The sequence below is a fragment of the Rhinopithecus roxellana genome, chromosome 3 (assembly GCF_007565055.1).
Source record: "Rhinopithecus roxellana isolate Shanxi Qingling chromosome 3, ASM756505v1, whole genome shotgun sequence".
NCBI lineage: Eukaryota > Metazoa > Chordata > Mammalia > Primates > Cercopithecidae > Rhinopithecus > Rhinopithecus roxellana.
In genome coordinates, this window is record NC_044551.1 from 75,410,180 (window position 1) to 75,429,935 (window position 19,756).

A 19,756-nucleotide genomic window follows, 5' to 3' on the forward strand; every position below is an offset into this window, starting at 1 on the left:
ATAAAAAGCAGGATATTGAAGTCTCTAAATATTATTGTTGGCTTGTCTATTTGTTCTTAAAATTCTGTGTTTGTTTTACATCTTTTGGAGTGATTTTACATTTATAATTGCTATATCTTCTTGATGGATTGACCCTTTTTATTGACCTTTTTCTGTAGTAATAATCACATACTTTGAGTTCACTTTTTTCTTAAACTTCTAGCTTCTTCAGATGGCAGCTTAGATCACTGATTACATAATTTTCTGATATTCTATTTTTGACTCTTAACATTATAATTTTCTGTATAAGCACAGTTCAGCTGCATTATAAACTTTTAAAGATGTTGTGTTTTTATTTTTATTTAGTCATTCGTTTAACTTATCCATGAGCTATAATCACAATATATTGTTGCATTATTAGTGTGAACCAGCAGTTATATATTACATCAATTACGAATAAGAAAAATAAAGGATTTCATTATTTATTTATTATTCTTTATATAGAACTAATTTTGTAACATACAATTTTCTTTTTTTCTGAAGAAATCCTTTAAATATTTCTTGTGAGGCAGGTCTACTACTGACAAGATCCTCAATTTTTGCTTGTCTGAGAACATCTTTCTTCTCCGATTTGAAGAATAATGTCACTGGATAAAGAATACTAGATTAGTGGGTTTTTTTTTCCTCTTCTTTCAACACTTTAAATATTTCTTTCCACTTTTTTCTTGCTTGCATAGTTTGTGAAGAGAAGTCTAGTGTAATTCTTATTTTTGATTCTTCATAGGTAAGGTATTATTTTTTCCTCTGACTTTTTTCAATATTTTCTTTGTCTGATTTTCCACAGTTTGAATATGATATGTCTAGGTGTAGATTTTGTGGTGTTTGTCCTTCTTGGTCTTTTATGAGCTTCCTGAATTTTTGGTTTGTTATCTGTCTGTCATTAATTTTGGAAAATCATCAGCCATTTTACTTCAAATTATTTATTCTCTTTCTTTTTCTCCTTCCCATTCTGATATTCCCTTTTTGTATGTTACAGCTGTTGTAATTGTTGCACAGTTCTTAGATACTCTGTTCTTTTTCTTTCATTTTTCTCTTTGCTTCTAGTTTGGTAAGTTTCTACTAACACATTTTCAAGCTTGTGGATTATTTTCTTGACCCTATCCAGTCTACTGAGGAGGTCATCAAAGACATTTTTTTTTTTTTTCATTTCTGCTGCAGTGTTTCTGATTTCTCACATTTTATTTTGATTCTTTCTTAGAGTTTCCGTCTCTCTCCTTACATTACTTACCTGCTGTTGCATATTGTCCATTCTTTCCAATAGAGTTCTGATATGGTTTGGATTTGCGTCCCTGCCCAAATCTTATGTTGAATTGTCATCCCCAATGTTGGAGGACGGTCCTGGTGGGAAGTGATTGGATCATGGGGGCAGACTTCCCTTTTGCTGTTCTTGTGATAGTGAGTTCTCATGAGATCTGGTTGTTTAAAAGTGTATAGCATTTCACCCTTCACTCTATTCCTCCTTCTCTGGCCATGTAAGATGTGACTGCTTTCACTTCACTTTCCACAATGATTGCAAGCTTCCTGAGGCCTTCCCAGCCATGCTTTCTGTAGAGCCTGCAGAACTGTGAGTCAATTAAACCTCCTTTTCTTATAAATTATCCAGTTTCAGCTAGTTCTTTATAGCAATGTGAAAATGGACTAATACAAGTCCTTTGCATATTGATCATGGTTATTTTATTTTTTAATTGACACATAATAATTGTACCTACATATGGGATAAAATGTGGCATTTCAATATATGTTTATACTGTGTAATGATCAAATCAGTATAATTAGCAAATCCATCGCCTCACATATTTATCATTTCTTTGTGTTGAGAACATTCAAAATGCTCTCTTATAGCTATTTTGAAGTATACAATATATTATTGTTAATAGGGTGACTCTAGTTATCCTACTGTGCAACAGAGCACCAGAATTGATATTTTCTATCTAACTGTAACTTAGTATTCATTGACAAACCTCTGTGCATCCCTCCTTCCACCCTCTCCAGCCTCTGGTAACCATTATTCTACTCTTTACTTCTATAAAATCAACTTTTTTAGATTGTACATATGAGTGAGATCATGCAGTACTCATCTTTCCATGTCTGGCTTATTTCACTTAACATGATGTTCTTTATCCATGTTGTAGTAAATAACAGGATTTTATTCTTTTTTATGGATGAACAATATTCCATTATGTATATATACCACATTTTCTTCATCCATTCATCCATCAATGGACACTTAGGTTGGTCCATATTTTAGCTATTATGAATATTGCTTCAATAAACATGGGGGTGCAAATATTTCTTTGACATACTGATTTTATTTCATTTGAATATATATCCAGTAGCAGGATTGCTGGATCATCTGGTAGTTCTATTTTTAAGTTTTTGAGGAACCTCCATACTGTTTTTATAATGGCTATTCTAACATAAATTCCCACCAACATTGTATAAAGGCTTCCTTTTCTATACATCCTTGCTAATACATATCTTCTGTCTTTTTGTTAAAAGCCATTCTAACTGAATATCTTATTATTTTAATTTGCATTTCCCTGATGATTAGTGATGTTGAGCATTAAAAAAATAGATCTGATGATCATTTGTGTGTCTTCTTTTGAGAAATGCCTATTCAGGGCTTTTGCCCATTTCTAAATTGGATTATTATTATTTTTTTTTCTTTTGAATTGTTTGAGTTACTTATGTATTCTGGATAATAATTTAAATTTCTGGAAAGCCACCTTTTCCATATGATTCTCTTTTAGAGTTTTCCACTGAGGGTAACTTATGTGATATTTGGAAGGTTGAAGAGGAGAGGAGAGTCCTCCTTCTCCAGAGATGTTTGCAAGCAGATCCTTGCAGGTCTGAGGTTGCGTGTATCCTGCTGAACACTTAAAAACCACCCACTTTGCTCCTGTAGACTGATGCAGTTCTTGGGAACTATTGCAGAGACTCTTGAGCATTGCATCAGTTTCTTGGCGACTTTTTGAAGAAAATAAAGAGGAGAGATAGCAGTGGGGCATACCCCTAACAAATGGGACTCTAACTTTTATGCTTCTATGCTTCCTATGCTTCTGTCTCCTCAGGCCTACTGGCTGTAACTTTCTGACATTTTAAGTGACTTCCTCAATCTTCTGTCTCTCAATTCTCCCAATATTCAAATGTAAGCCCTAATTCTTAAATCCTTATTTTCTAGCATTTTTGGAGTGGGTCTTCTTTTATATTTAAAAGAAAAATGATCAATTTTTGATAGATGAAATTATTCCTTAAAAAATGGGAAATCTGGAATTTTTTCTCTGATGTGACTAGATTTTAAGACAGTAATGACCTTGTTTCCAGTGAAAATATGGAACACTGATATCTCTAGGATGCAGTAACAACATTATTGCTTAAATTAAATTGACTGAAGTGTCAAGTGTCTGTGTTAGGCAAGGATTACCTGTTTGGGTTTTCTTCTTCTCCTGAATCTTGTTCCCATAATTTCTCATCTCTTAGTTAGCTCTTGTATGTCTTCAGACAGATCTAAAAGTATCTTTTAACTTTCATATTCTCAGCAGAATGAGAGAGCTGAATATTAGTCTACTATTAATGGAAGTGTAATCAATAGGTCAGGGAACTATATCAAAGACAGTTGTTCAAGTGTATCTTAATATGTTACTTTTAAAATAGAATATTGGGAAACTCATGTGAAAAATATAACAAACATTAACATTTGAGAAATCTAGGAGAATTGTATATTTCTATTTTCTGTGATTTTACTGATTTTTGCTCACCTGATATGTAACAGTTTGAAAACATTGAGATTTGTTTTGATTTGTTTCTCTTTATGTTTTCTTTATTTTCTCATTTTATTTATTTAACCTTATGTCAGTTAATACTTAATATAATGATAGTTATTGTATTGAAATTATACTCTTTATCATTATAAAATTTTCCCTTGCTTTGTTTAATGAATTGCCTTATTGTAGGGGAACATATTTACTACTTAACTGGTTGACTGTATGCTTTAATTTACCTGAAACAGTTCCAGTTTATGCCTGCTGTCCCATTTTTCATTGCAGTTTTCTCCCTTTTTTGCTAAGTATTATTATTAATAGTTTATTTAAACAAGCTGGGATGGATTTAGTTGGCCCTAATTTTGTGCTTTTAGATTCTTCCTGGTCTTGTTTTACAGTGGTTAAAAAACTTGTGTGCTGAACACAATTCTTACTTTGACGTAGAGTTAGATCTAAAAGACAACACAGCAATAACCTTTCTTTCTTTCTAGACCTTGTCCACATGTAGTGTTAATGAAAATTCCTTTCAGGGACAGTGTGATGTGCATATCTTGAAAAATGAAGTAATCTTGTATCTAGTCTCCAAAATTAAATCCACTCAATTTTGAGTGGTTGGGCAAGTATCTGATGTGGCTGGTTCTGCCACCCACTTGGTATATTAGCCAGATTTGTGATGGTCCATGCTGCAACTTGCAAGATGCATGAAGTCACCAGCCTACCTGTTAGTAAGGTCAATGGGAAGCATTAGACGTAATAGATTAGCTTTGCTTGAAGTATCTGTAGGAAATAGTGGCCGAGGAGTAAAGTCATAGAGTGCATAATAGTCTAAGCACACTTTGTACATGGTATTTTCATTTATCATATAGTGCGTATCACCATCATTTTATGATTTTATTATTTGGTAAGGCTTTTTTACTTTTTAGTATACCTTTTTTGGCACAATGACACCAAAAATGCCATGTGCTATTCTTAAGCAAATTGATGAAGACTTGTACATTGTTTACATTTACTATTTATCAAAGGCCATAGTGATATTACTGACCACATAAAAACCTGAAGACATAAATCTGCTGAAGTTAATGGTGATTTTAGAAGACTATGGCTGAAAAAGATAACACATGCAGCTGCAAAAGGCTTATTTACAAAACATTTCATGAAAGTATGATTTATTCATCTAGATTTAACTGTTCTAGCTTAATCTTACTCATTTTCAATTCCAAATTTTTATATCCACATATGAAAATTAAAATAATAGCTGTAAATGATTTCACCCCATTAGCAGAAGGACAATTTTTCAAATTGTTAAATAATGCCAGCTTTGTATCAGTGCCATTGGGAACTTCAAATAGAAAATAAATAAATTCAAATAATAATTTGTTTTTTGTGAAATTAAATGAAAATTTTGGAAGTTCATTCTGTTGAAGATAAACACCTGATATTAATGTGAATACTGTATTTTTAAATTTTCATTTTTGAAGATAAAATTATTTATTTCTGTAACAATGATATTTACACAAATTTTTGTGTAGAGTATCATAGTAAAGACAATGTATTTATCGTACTAGGAAAGCAGTGAAGCAGAAATGTGCTTGGAATTGGTACACAAACAATTCGTAATTGTATCCTAACAAAATATAATATTTAACATCAACATTTACAAACATTCACGTTCAAGTTTTTATGTATTAATACTTCATCTTATTGGTGTACATTACCTTTCTTTGCCTCCTGGGAAACAATAGATTTTACAAATGTTGGACTTTTGTTTCATTATTTTGTAAAGTAACCTCAGTTAATTTATGATTTTGAACTGTTTTATAAATAAATTCTCTAATTTGCAGTTGTACTTTTATTTAAAAGTGGCTGAAAATCTTCCATTAAAGTATTCAATGAATGAATCTCCATACATCTAAAATATTAGAAGCTTTTGTTGAATTTTAATTATTGAAAACAAAGCTTAAAAATGGGAAGATACTAAAATGCATCCCTCCAAAACTAAGAGAGGAACTAAGCAAACTATGAGAGCTTGAGTAGCATACAAGATTTATTTTAGAAATCCTTTAATTGTGCTTTGTACAAATATTTATTTTGGGAAAGAATCTTTGGATAGTTCCTTTATCCTAATTAGGCAAATTTATACTTTGTAAATTGAATTGCATGAACTTAAGTAAACCTATAGTTTTACATAGCTAGATTTGGTGAAACAAAGTAATAATAAATAGAGACAACTTATTTGAAGAGTTTTGTCTTGTAAAATATTTTTCAAAGAAATATTCTCTGAATGAAATATTTTGGTTTAAATAGTTTAATATGAAAATATAATTGAAAATATCCTTCATTTAACAGTGCTTGTTTTGAGCTTACTAGACACTTACACACTTGTAGAGAGTTTTTATCAATTAAAATATCATTTTCTACAATGACATATCAATAGAAGTTGTAATAACTTCAAATTTATTAATTATGTATTGGAAGCCCCTAAGACCAGAGAGTCAGGCTAAATGTTTCCCTAGGACTTCACAGGACTTAGAATAAGCTCATGGTTGTGGTTTATTACAGTGAAAGAAAATAGATTAAAATCAGCTGAGGGAAAAGGCACATGGGATGAAGTCTGGAAAAAAACAGGCGCAAGTTTTCATGTATCCTCTCCCAGTGGAATCACATGGACATGCTTATTTCTCCCAACATATGTGATAGCACACCCAAAGTGTTACTAACCAGGGAAGCTTATGTGAGCCTTCATGTTCAGGGTTTTCTGTCAGTCATGTAGGCATGCAGCACCTCTGTGACTAACCTCAGCTACTCAGACTCCACACCCACACCCCATGACAAGAAAGATCTTCACCATAAATCACATCATTAGCATAAACTGTGTGATCAAACTGGTACAATATGGCCCAAGACCTCTGCCATATAAAAACATTGTTAATCGGACAGAATATTCCAAGGGCTTAGAGCTTTTCTCCTGGGAACCACCAGTCAGTCCTGAAGTCAGGCCTTTTATTTTATTTATTTATTTATTTATTTATTTATTTATTTATTTATTTATTTATTTTGAGATGGAGTTTCATTCTTGTTGCCCAGATTGGAATGCAATGGTGCAATCTCAGCTCACCACAACCTCCGCCTCCCGGGTTCAAGCGATTCTCCTGCCTCAGTCTCCCGAATAGCTGGGATTACAGGCAGACGCCACCAAGCCTGGCTAATTTTGTGTTTTTACTAGAGACGGATTTCTGCATGCTGATCAGGCTGGTCTCGAACTCGCAACCTCAGGTGATCCACCCACCTTGACCTCCCAAAGTTCTGGAATTATAAGCATGAGTCACCGCTCCCGGCCAGGTCTTTTTAAAACAACCCAGTCCTGTTCAGTTAACCCTTCACTACAAAACTGTAAAAAGCAACTTTAATATATTGCACCTAACTTTGTAAAAACTATTAAAACATATTTTTCAGAAAAGAAATGAATCACATTTTATTAAGGATAGTTTGGCTAAGAAACTGGTTAAAGTATGTGCGTGTTTATTAATATTCTTATTTTTAAAAAACATTCTGATATATAACATAAAAATGCTTGGAAATGTTTTAAGTGAAACTTTTTCAGCTTCACCAATATAATAAAAGTAATTTGTCTATAATTACAAAAATAATATGACCTTTTTATTTGATGGAGTCTCCTTCTGTCACCCAGGCTGGAGTGCAGTGGTGCAATCTTGGCTCACTGTAAACTTCTGCCTCCTGGATTCAAGCAATTCTCGTGCCTCAGACTCCCTGAGTAGCTGGGATTACAGGTGCCTGCCACCAGGCCTGGCTAATTTTTGTATTTTTAGTAGATATAGGGTTTCACCATGTTGGTCAGGCTGGTTTAGAACTCCTGACCTCAGGTATCCACCCACCTCGGCCTCCCAAAGTGCAGGGATTACAGGTGTGAGCCACTGCACCAGCCAATAATATGACTTTTGATGTAATATTCTGTACCAGTCATTGAACCAGGAGAAACAAAACAAAACAAACTAACAAACCCTCAAAGATGGAAATCTGGAATTGGTTCTCTGACATGATTGGGCTTGAAGCCAATGACAAAAGTGATATTTGTGCCTGTGAATTATGATTCACTAGAAATCCATGGCATGTAGCAACAAAAAGAGTCATTTAAATTATGCCTAGGATAAAGTTCTTATTGAAGGCAAGACATTGAAAGACAAAACAGCTGCTGCAATTGACTCCTGTGGTGGAATCTTTAACTGCATTGAAAAGTTTACAGAAGGAAAATGAAAAGTTTAGGGTATGGTTAGAAAACGTGTGAGCTTCTCTCATAGTTTCATAAGAAACTCTTACTATTTTTAGCCACATATTTTTGGTCAATACTAACTCTTATTCACAGGCGGCAGAATTACAACATAAGTTGAACTCAAACTCACCAGATCACTTCTGTGGGAGTTGGGGTATTGATTTCAGAAAAAAGAAACCCTGCGAATTAGAATAAAGGCATCTGGGTGAAATTTGGTGAACCTGAGAACCATGAAACCCCAAATCCTGTACCTTCTTTGCCAGTAGAAACAATTATTCCTCTTACATCTTAAGAGAAACAATTCCTTGCTTGAAGACATTGAATTGGCCTCACCTGAGTTAAAGGAATGCTAATTCCCCTTGCTGCCAGACTCATAACTCAAATCAGATTCAGCCTTCCCAGAATGATTAACATAAAATCTATCCTATGAGAAAATATTCTATATACTAAAATTTGCTTGCCACTTCAGTAGTGGTTCAAGAGACCAATTAGTTTAGAGTATATGGAACACTCTCTCTTCCGAAATGAAGGAAAATTTGTGCTATTGTACCACTCACTATTAAGAAAGAGGCACAAATTTTGGTGAGCCTCTGTGATTTTTCAATGGTAGAAGTATGCTATGGTAGCATTATATACTTGGTCAGGGGAGGCCTTGAAAAGTAGAGGAAAAAGGAAATCCTCCCTGTGGAAAGAACATTGAGCAGTACATCTGATTGTCCATATTGTCAAACATTGCCCAGTGGTTTGACCATTTGGTAATTAGGAAGGCTGTGTAAGTGGTATGTCTCTCCATATAAGTAGAATTATCCTATCTGAATGAATATTCACCAAAAGAAAGCCATTGCACAAGAGGCTCTCAATAATGAAGTACATAGACAGGTATGAATATTAGCCAACCTCTTTCTCTAGCCATTCTATCTCTTGTTCAATGGGGTCTTATTTATAGTCACAATTACATCAAGGATGGAGGTTATATGAGAGGTGAATACACGGCCTTACCTTCACCAGAGATCGTCTGGTTGTTGCACTGCTGAATGCCTGCCTCAATACCAGGAAGAGTCAATATAATCTAGGTACTGGCCCCATTCCTTAGTGAAACCAACCAGTTACCTGGAGGCAGGTATTATATAGTTCTGGTTCTGTTATGAAGTGGGCAATAATTTCCCTTCACTAAATTAGACATTTATTTTGAATATGGGTTCTTCTTTTGTCATCATGGTCCTGCTAACACTACCATAACTGGACTTAATGAATGCCATATAAAGCATTATAATCATATTTACCAACATGTTGCTTCTAATCAAGGAACTCATTTTACAGTAAAGAAGTATAGTAGAAGGTTCATGTTCATGTAATTCACTGATTTTACTTCATGTCTCAATAACCAGAAACTTTTGGTCTTATAGATAATTATGATGTCTTATTGAAGACTCGGATAAGACTCCTAGTAGTAGACAACATTCAACCACTCCCAGTAGTAGACAACAAGTTTGTAGTGCTGTCCTATGTGCTTTGAGAGAATAATCTATGTATATTATCTGGGATCAAGGGGTAGAAGAGGGAGTGAATAGTAGAAGAAGGAAGTTATAAGTATCAACTATAGTCTCATAACCATTTAGAGAAAATTTGTAGCAGCTCTGCATTTCCTCTTGCTTGTCTTGTGTATTCACACACAAATATGTCATATGTACATTTATGTGTGTATATGTTTATATATGTATGTGTTCTGGTTTTTTTTCTCTCTTCCTCTTCTTTCCTATTTTATTTTTCTATTAATATTTTATGGAAGGTATAGAACCATATAAATTAATCTCTAGGTTATAGAATATGCCTCAATTAGAAGGGGAATTAATAACCCCACCTTAGAGATAAACTCAATTACTGACAGGACTTATTTCCTACATTGGCTATTATCCTCCTTGGCCACATCTAATGTAAAAGTTAAAGAAAATTCTTATCCTGGGTGCAGCAAAGTTTTTATAGGTTGTTTCCTACTGGTATTGGTCTGCTAAAACTAGTTGTGGCTCCAAATCTGGCTCGTGGTTTCTTTGGCAATATATTTCCCCTCAAATATTTAGTTAGTGCTGTGATATATTTGCTTAACTATTGGTGGTAAACTTTGCAATTTGGTTTTCAGGTCAAAGAAAATCCATTCAGGTTTGTGATTAAACTGAAGGATTAGCATTACACTGAGATAGATATGGTGATTGATTAGACTATGTATCTCTCTTTTTGGGGGGAAAGTGTAACAGCATCTCTGTAAAATGATAATTGTGATACATTAGGCAGAAGCATGATGATATTGCTACTTATTTGATATTAAAATTTAAATATGGGAGGAAAGGTGAAAATGTATACCAAATAGTCTAAAAGATAAACTCTGTAAGTTATTTGTCTGTTGGCCATGAACTCCATTACTCACTCCTATTTGCAAGGGAATGGGAAGTCTGAAACTACACTTCCCAGAGTTGCTGGGGCCCAGCTGACTTTGACTTACATGTTGCCAATGAATCTGTGGCAGTAGATTTGAAAAAGGGCAAAGGGAAGACTTTCTTTTCCTTTCTGTTTCTGGTGGCGTTTTTGGCATCAGGAGCAATGCTGGGTGATTAAAGGCTCCTGGAGTTATGCTCAGGAATAAATGTGATGCTATCAGTACTATAGAGTCCATGAGCTCTGGCACCTGCAAGGGTACCAGAATCAGCAGTTGAGCTCCTTGTCATAGGAAGACTGTGGGCTCCCGGCTTCCTGCAAAAAAAAAAGGTAGTGATTACAGTTCTAACAGCAGCAGCAGCAGCAGCAATAGTAGCAGCAACCTATACACCAGTAACTTTGGTTGCATAGATAACATGAATTTTGATTAGTAACCATTTGGACTCTAACTAATGTACTACTTTTGTAATCAATCCCTACATCAATTAATTTTGTTTCAAATTCTTAGTGTGATTATAATTACTTTTTTCCTAGTTGGATGTTGAGTGATAGAAATATACATAATGTGGTACCATTTATTTCACATTCAAGAACACTGAAAAACAATACTTGATATTGTCTAAGGACATATGCATTGCCAAAAATGTTAAAAAGGCTAACAACTGGTAAACTTTAAATACAGGATACTGATTATGGAGGGAAGGGAGACAAATGAGTTTGGGAAGTATGCATTGGGCTTTAACTATTTCGATAATGTTTTATTTTCTATTCTAGATGGTAGATAAATATATTAGTAATAGTTTTTAATTTTTTATAATGTGAAAAGCAATACATTAAAATAAAGATCAGTACTAAGTGCAATGGCACAGCAATCACTATTCTTTAGGAAATTACTCATAGAAGTAGTTAAAAAATAGCTTCAAAAATTCAATTAGCGAGTATTTTGTAGAGGTTAAGGCGTATTTGTGTTTTAGAAAAGGAATTGTTACATGCTTATAGCTTTCAAACATTCAGAATAATGTAAAATAAACTTACATCATGTAATTTAAATTTTGCTTTGTAATAATCATAATAATGCCTTCTTAAAATGCATATCATTGCTTTCTCTTTTTCTTTTTACATTTTAGGTGTGGTGTTTGGTCTTACAGATGTCAGCATTGGCAATGTTCAGAGGGAATATTCTCTGAAAACCATTGAAAAGTTGGCATTGGAATTGAGTTATGATATTTCATCTGGCCTGGTAGCAATGTTTATAGCATTCTATGGAGACAGAAAAAAAGTAATATGGTTTGTAGCTTCCTCCTTTTTCATAGGACTTGGATCACTTTTATGTGCTCTTCCATTCATTAATGAAGAAAATAATAAAAGTAAGGTAGGAATTGAAGGTAAGGTTTTAAAATATACTGTCATATATCAAATCAACATTCATTCAAATCTTGGCTCAAGGAACTTAAAATAGACTGTGATAATTGTTTGTCTGTATATCTATCCAGTCATCCATACTGATTTATGTGACCAAGTTTGCTAATTAACTAACTGTAGCATCCTAGTGGACATACATGTCATCATAGAGGAAGTTAATGATTAGTTTTAGTCTATTGATAGAAAACATTTATTTTCAGATGTTGGTCAGTAGGAAGCTCAGTACTGTGATCCCTAGGAGAAGGGAAATAAACAACTTGAATTTTCTTTGAGAAGGCAAGAGTGAATCGATTAGGGGCATGTTTTATGATTATCAGGAGCATGAAGGACCTCCTTGAGTTTATTAATCATGAAATCGAAGTGGGATTTGCATGGTTGTGCAGCTATATCAAGCTTTAAAAGTACAGGTAGGGAGTGGGAAGCAGAGTTATTTTGAGTAGGGTTGCAGTTTGACCATGGGGTTGCATGATTTGAAAGAAAGCAAGGTAATTAAAAGTATTTAGATGATAGTGAAAGGAGTAAGGACATGAAGGGGACATTGGGATAGTGAAAAGGAGCAGAATCAATGGATTATACGCCCTGACAAATTTTTAAGGATTGTTGGAATTAGGTTGCTAGAAAGAGTGAGTGGAAAGATAGGGGTGGTTAGAATGTAGATGCTTGAAATTATCATTGGGAAAGGTTTGTAGTTATTATTTTTGACATTTTAAATGACTAGCTGTATTTTGTCTGTTCTCAGTGTGCTATAAAGAACTACCTGAGACTGGGTAATTTATAAAGAAAGAACATTTAATTGACTCACACTTCTTCAGCCTTTACAAGAGGGCTGGGGAGGCCTCAAGAAACTTACAATGATAGTGGAAGTTGAAGGGGAAGCAAGCATATTTTCACATTGTAGCAGGAGAGAGCAAGCAAAGTGGGGAGTGTTACACACTTTCAAACAACCTGATCATATGAGAACTCACTCACTATCACGAGAACAGCAAGGGGGAAATCTGCTCCCATGATCCAGTCACCTCCCACCAGGTCCCTCCTGCAACACTGGGAATTACAATTCGACATGAGATTAGGGTGGGGACACAGAGCCAAACCATATCACTAGCTAAGGTAGGTGGAATACAGTGCATAACAGGAAAAACGTTCAAGGAACTAAGAGGTCAGGGCGTTGGAAATATCACATTGACACTGATATCACAAGTTAATATGTCTGTACAAAATTGAACCTTCAGCATTTGAATGACAGTTCTAGAGACTACCTCCTACTTTATATGGAGTCAAAATCATTTCGCATGGATACTAAACCAGCTGAAAATTTCATTTGTATACTGTATTGCAATCTACACTTTAATAGTGTTTCCACAATTTTTTTTTTTTTTTTTTGAGACGGAGTCTCGCTCTATCGCCCAGGCTGGAGTGCAGCAGCCGGATCTCAGCTCACTGCAAGCTCAGCCTCTGGGGTTTATGTCATTCTCCTGCCTCAGCCTCCCGAGTAGCTGGGACTACAGGCGCCCTGCCACCTCGCCCGGCTAGTTTTTGTATTTTTTAGTAGAGACGGGGTTTCATGGTGTTAGCCAGGATGGTCTCGATCTCCTGACCTTGTGATCCACCCGTCTCGGCCTCCCAAAGTGCTGGGATTACAGGCTTGAGCCACCGCGCCCGGCCTCCACGATATTATTTTAAGAGCATTTTGTTAAATGTCAACCCGAATGACCATGGCCAATATAGTCTAATAGTATTGCCTGGATATACCAATCTACAAACAAATTTAATTACACAAGCATTTACTTAATATTGTTATATAACCGTGTAAATAAAAAAAAGTATAAGAAATACACTATGACCTGAAAGAAATTAAAATCTAGTGGATGACCACATAATGACTAACTCTAATGGAAAGAAATGTTCACTGTATAATGCCTTGTCCTTATGAACATATGTTCTAAAAGTTAGTGGGTCTAAAATGGGAAATTATTTAATCAGAGTGAGACAAAGTGAATATAAAGATTGTTAAAGAGGTGAACATAAAACTAAACTCAGAAGGTACTCTTTGATAACGCAGATAATCTAGAACATTAGAAATACTTTTAGCCTAGGGTCAAAAGTCAGGGGAACTAGATGTCAAATTTAAGAGGAATATGTGTATGTGTAAATGCATATATATAAATACACAAACATATCTGTGCACACATACATACAATCATGCATGCACATTTATGTTTTGGTTTATAATATATGCATCTTTTGCAGGATTCCCACACAATTTCTTCCTTTTTTTTTTTATCTTTTGTTTTGGAGACGGGGTCACAATATGTTGCCCAGGCTTGTCACAATCCTCTCACTTCACCTTTCCGAGTAGCTGGTACTACAGGTGTGTGCTGTGTCTGGTCCAAATTGTGTGATGGCATTTTTCTGAGAACGTGATGATTGATTGCAGTACTACTACATTCAATGTAAATGAAATGTTAACTAAAAGAAAAAAGCATAATTTTGGAAATAGCTTATAAAATATTTGATAAAGAATGCTGCACATTTGTTTTATGTTTGAGTTCAATTAACAAAAATGTAATCATTGTCTTTTCAAAAGATATTTGCACAGAAATAAAGGTTGTCAGTGGTTGCCAGAGCAGTGATGCATCGTTCCAATCAAAATACCTGTATTTCATCACCCTTGGGCAAACTATGCAGGGAATAGCTGGAATGCCTCTTTATATCCTTGGAACAACCTTTATTGATGAGAACGTTGCTACACACTCAGCTGGTATCTATGTAGGCAAGTTTTACCTCCTCTATTATGATTGACCCATTTTGATTTTCCTTGAATTTTGATATGCATATCTAAGCTGATAAAAAAGTATTATTGGCCCTTATGATAACATTGTAATAAATAACTAGTATACCAAACCTCCAAATCACATTGATTCACATAATTCTGAGGAGTTGTTTGAGATTTGGGATTCTAGACATGTCACCTGAATGTCACCAAAAATACATAGAGCAATTGAAAAAATACATACTTTTGGCCAGGCATGGTGGCTCGTGCCTGTAATCCTAGAACTTTGAGAGGCTGAGGCAGGCAGATCACTTGAGTTCAGGAGTTCAAAACCAGCCTGGTCAACATAGTGAAACCCTGTCTCTACTAAAAATACAAAAAAATTAGCCAGGTATGGTGGCGAGCACCTGTAATCTCAGCTACTCTGAAGGCTGAGTCAGGAGACTTGCTTAAACCTAGGAGGTTGAGATTGCAGTGAGCCAAGATCGCACCACTGCTGCCTGGGTGACAGAGAAAGACTCTCAAACAAAAAAACAAACAAACAAAGAATACCTTCTTAAGTAATAAAAATTATACTCTTTATGTATATGTGTATGCACATTTATAAATATGTATATTCATATATATATACACACTTAATAATAGCATACTATCCCTATTTACAATGTCTATGCTACTGTCTCCCATAAGAAGTAATCCTGGCTATATCTCAGAATAATCTATACTCTCTTATATTGCAATAGATTCTGGTCCTGGTAGATCATCTATTTGTACAGGGTTATCTAACTATCACTTTTGAAAATAAATTTAAAGTTGTTTTTATATACTTATTGTGAAGGTATATTGACACATCCTGGTAGCTAAGGTGAAGGGTGCAGAAGTAATGATAACTTTAAAGTATCACCTTGCTAGAGCACCCCAAATTAAATAAAATAAGATATTTTGAATTTCTAGTTATAGTAAATATATTTTATTTATATTACACTAAATATATATATTAAATAAGGTATAATGAATTATATACTGAGTTTCTCTGCTACATACATTGGATAATACGTATGATGTTTAGTTTTATGTGTTTGCTTGGTTAGGTTATGACACCTGGTTGTATGGACAAACACTAGATGTTTTGGCGATGGTTGTTTTTAGATGCGAATGAACATTTACAATCCTCAGAATTTGAGCAAAACTGATTTCATAATGTGGGTGGGCCTCATTCAATCAGTTGAAGGTTCTATGAGCAAACACTGAGGTTTTCTGAAGAAGCAATTCTACCTAAAGACTGTAACATCAACTGCAACATCCAGCCTGCTGGTCTGCCCTACGAATTTGGTACTTGCTAGGCCTCACAATTGTATTTTATATGAACCAATTCCTCAAAATGAATCTCTCTGTTTTCTCTCTCTTTGTTTTTTGAAGGTGATTTTTATTTTTGTGTTTAATTTTTTTTTTTTAATTTCAGTAGTTTCAGGGGGAACAGGTGGTATCTGGTTACATAGATAAGCTCTTTAATGGTGATTTATGAGATTCTGATGCACCTATCCCCCAAGCAGTGTACATTATACCCAATATGCAGTCTTTTATCCCTCACCCACCTCTCACCATTACCCCCGAGTCCCCAGAGTCCGTTATATCATTCTTATGCTTTTGCATTCTCATAGCATGGCTCCCACTTGTGAGAACATAATGATGTTTGGTTTTCCATTACTGTTTTTCTCTCTCTTTTACTGGTTTTGTTTCTCTGGAGAACTCTGACTAACACAGAATGCTATGAAAAGCTTTCAGAAATAATCAATTTCAGTCCATTTTTATCATAACAAAGCTGGCTTATGAAATTGCTTGTTATTCATTGTTTATTTTACAGGTATTGCAGAATGTACATCAATGATTGGATATGGTATGGGTTATGTGATAGGAGCACCACTAGTTAAAGTCCCTGAGAATAGTACTTCTGCAACAAAGTAAGGCATTATTTTTTCTTTCTTTTGTTTACATTGTATAAAATATTTACTAAATAGCTACCATAGCTTACAAATAAACACACATATTTAATTTGTAATAACCATAGTTTTAGAAGAAGTATATGCAAATGTGACTTATATGCACATATTTGTACACATAAATACATCTAAAGTATACATCTTAAACATTTTTAAGTGTATAGTACAGCACTGTTAACTATGTGCACATTGTTTTTCAATATATATCTAGAATTTCTGCATCTTGCAAAAAGGCAGTCATTGTTTTACTTTCTGTTTCTGAGAGTATGACTGTTTTAGACACCTTATAAAACTGGAATCATGCAGTATTTGTCTTTTTGTGATTGACTTATTTCACTTTAAATAATATTTTGAAGTTTCATGCATGTTGTAGCATATAACAGGATATCCTTAATTTAAGGCTGAATAATACTCCACAGTATTATTGTACATACCACATTGGCTTTATTCATTCATTTTTCAATGGACATTTAAGTTGCTTCCAGTTCTTTACTATTGTGAATAATGCTGCAATTAATACAGGTGTACAAATATCCCACAGATATCCTGTTGTCAATTCTTTTGTATATATACTCAGAAATTGGATTGCTAGATCATAAGGTAAGTCTATTTTTCCAATTTTATTTTTTGAAAAACTTTTATACTGTTTTTTATAAAAACTGCACCGTTTTACATTCCTGCAGTGCACAGGTTTCCAATTTCTCCACATCCTCACCAATACTTGTTTTTTCTGTTTGTTTGTTTTTCTGATAGTGACCATCCTAATGGATCCAAGGTGATACCTTATTATGGTTTTGATTTGCATTTCCCTGATTATTAGTGGTGTTGAGTATCTTTTCAATGCTTCTTGACCATTTGTATACCTTCTTTTATCAATCCAAGTCCTTTGGCCATTTTTAATTCAGCTTGCTTTTTTGTTGCTGTTGGGCTGAAGTTCTTTATATATTCTGCATATTAGCCTCTTTTCAATACATGGTTTGCAAATGTTTTCTGCCATTCTGCAGGTTGCCTTTTCACTTCACCAATTGTTTCCTTTACTGCAAAAAAGTTTTTAAGTTCTGTGTAGTGCATTCGTCTGTTTTTGGTTTGCTGCCTAGGCTTTTGGTGTAATATCCTAAAAATAATCGTCAAATCCAATGTCACGAAGCATTCTCCCTATGCTTTCCTCTAAGAATTTTATGGTTTCAGGCCTTGTGTTTAGATGTCTAATCCATTTTGAGTTAATTTTTGTATATGGTGTAAGGTAAGGGTCCAACTTCATTCTTCTGCATGTGGATATCCAGTTTTCCCAGCATTGTTTTTTGAAGATAATTCTTTGCACATTGCATAGCATTGGCACCCTTGTCAAAGATCATTTGACCATATATATGAGGGGTTATTTCTGGGTTCTCTGTTCTATTTCATTGGTCCATGTGTCAGTCTTTATACCAGTACCCTACTGTTTTGAGGACAGTAGCTTTGCAATATATTTGAAATCAGGAAGTGTTATGCCTCCAACTTTGTTTTTCTTTTTCAAGACTGATTTGGCTGTTCAGGGTCTTTTCTGATTCCACATGAATTTTTCCTATTTTTGTAAAAAATGCCATTGGAATTTTGATAGGGATTGCATTAAATCTGTGTTTCATTTTGGGCTGTATAAGCATTTTAACAATATTCTAATTCTAAGAACATTAATATTAACTCTCGTGTTTAATCCATAAACATGGGATAGCTTTACATCTATTTGTGTCTTTACTTTTTTTCAGCAATGTTTTATAGTTTGCAATGTGCAAGTCTTTCTCCTTGTACACTGTTCATTGTTAGTGTATGGAAATGCAACTGATATTTGTGTGTTGAGATTGCTTCCTGCAACTTTACTAAATTCATTTAGTAGTTCTAATAGTTAGGCATACGGTATGTGTATGCATGTATGTATGATCCTTAGGGTTTTCTATATATAAGATTATGTCATCTGAGAACAAAGATAATTTTACTTCTTCCTCTCCAATTTGGATGCCTTTTATTTCTTTTTCTTCTCCAATTTTTCTGGCTAGGACCTTCCAGTACTATGTTGAACAGGGGGAGAACAAACTATGGATTTGTTCCTGATCTTAGAAAACTTGCTGGTTTTCACCATTGAGCATGATGTTAACTGTAGGCTTTTAATATAAGACCTTTACTAGGTTGAGGTGTAATTTCCTTGTATTCCTAGTTTTCTCAGTGTTTTTGTCATAAAAGGGCATTGAATTTTGTCAAAAGCTTTTTCTGAATCAATTAATATGATCATGTGGTTTTTCTCTATTATGTTAATGTGGTGTATTATACTGATTTATTTTCATATGCTGAACCATCTTTATATTCCAGGAATAAATCCCACTTGACTATGATGTATAATCCATTTAATATGCTGTTACATTCAATTTGCTTGTGTTTTGATTAGAATTTTTTTCATCAGTATTCATCAGAGATATTAGTCTGTAGTTTTCTTGTAGTATCTTTGTCTAGGTTTAGTATTAGAGTAGGTTTGCCACATAGAAAGAATCTGAAGTGTTCCCTCCTCTTCAATTACTTGGAGGATTTTGAGAAGGATTATTGTTAATGCTTATTGAAATATTTGGTACGGTTCTCCAGTGAAGCTATATGGCCCTGGGCTTTCCTTTTTTGGGAGGTTTTTGACAGTTGATTCAATCACCTTACTAGTTACAGGTCTGTTCAGATATTTTATTTCTTTGTCATTTTGTTGGTAGGTTGAATGTTTCTAGAAATGTATCCATGTCTTCTAAGTTATCTAATTTGTTGGGATATAATTATTCATAGTAGTTTCTTGTGATTCTTCTTATTTCTGTGGCATTTAGTTGTAAAGTCTTCCACTCATTTCTGATTTTTGTTATTTGAGTCTTATCTCCTTTTTCTTAATTTCTCTGGCCAAGGTTTGTCAATTTTGTTAATCTCTTTTAAAAAACTATCTCTTTGCTTTGTTTATTTTCTCTATGGTTTTCCCAGGCTCTGTTTCATTTACAGTAATTCTGCTGTAATCTCTGCTATTTCCTTTCAACAGTTTTATAAA

General features: G+C 34.2%; 1 protein-coding gene across 2 annotated transcripts in view; it reads left to right on the top strand.

The window, feature by feature from the left end:
• The window catches only part of SLCO6A1 (solute carrier organic anion transporter family member 6A1), a 120,852-nt gene that overhangs the window by 17,462 nt on the left and 83,634 nt on the right, over positions 1-19,756 (top strand). The window contains exons 2-4 of one of the 2 annotated variants that reach the window (XM_010379075.2): positions 11,646-11,903; positions 14,525-14,710; positions 16,575-16,671. In XM_010379075.2, coding sequence (XP_010377377.1) covers positions 11,646-11,903; positions 14,525-14,710; positions 16,575-16,671 — 541 coding nt within the window. The remainder of the gene's footprint in view (positions 1-11,645; positions 11,904-14,524; positions 14,711-16,574; positions 16,672-19,756) is intronic. The other variant, XM_010379077.2, reaches the window with a different exon arrangement.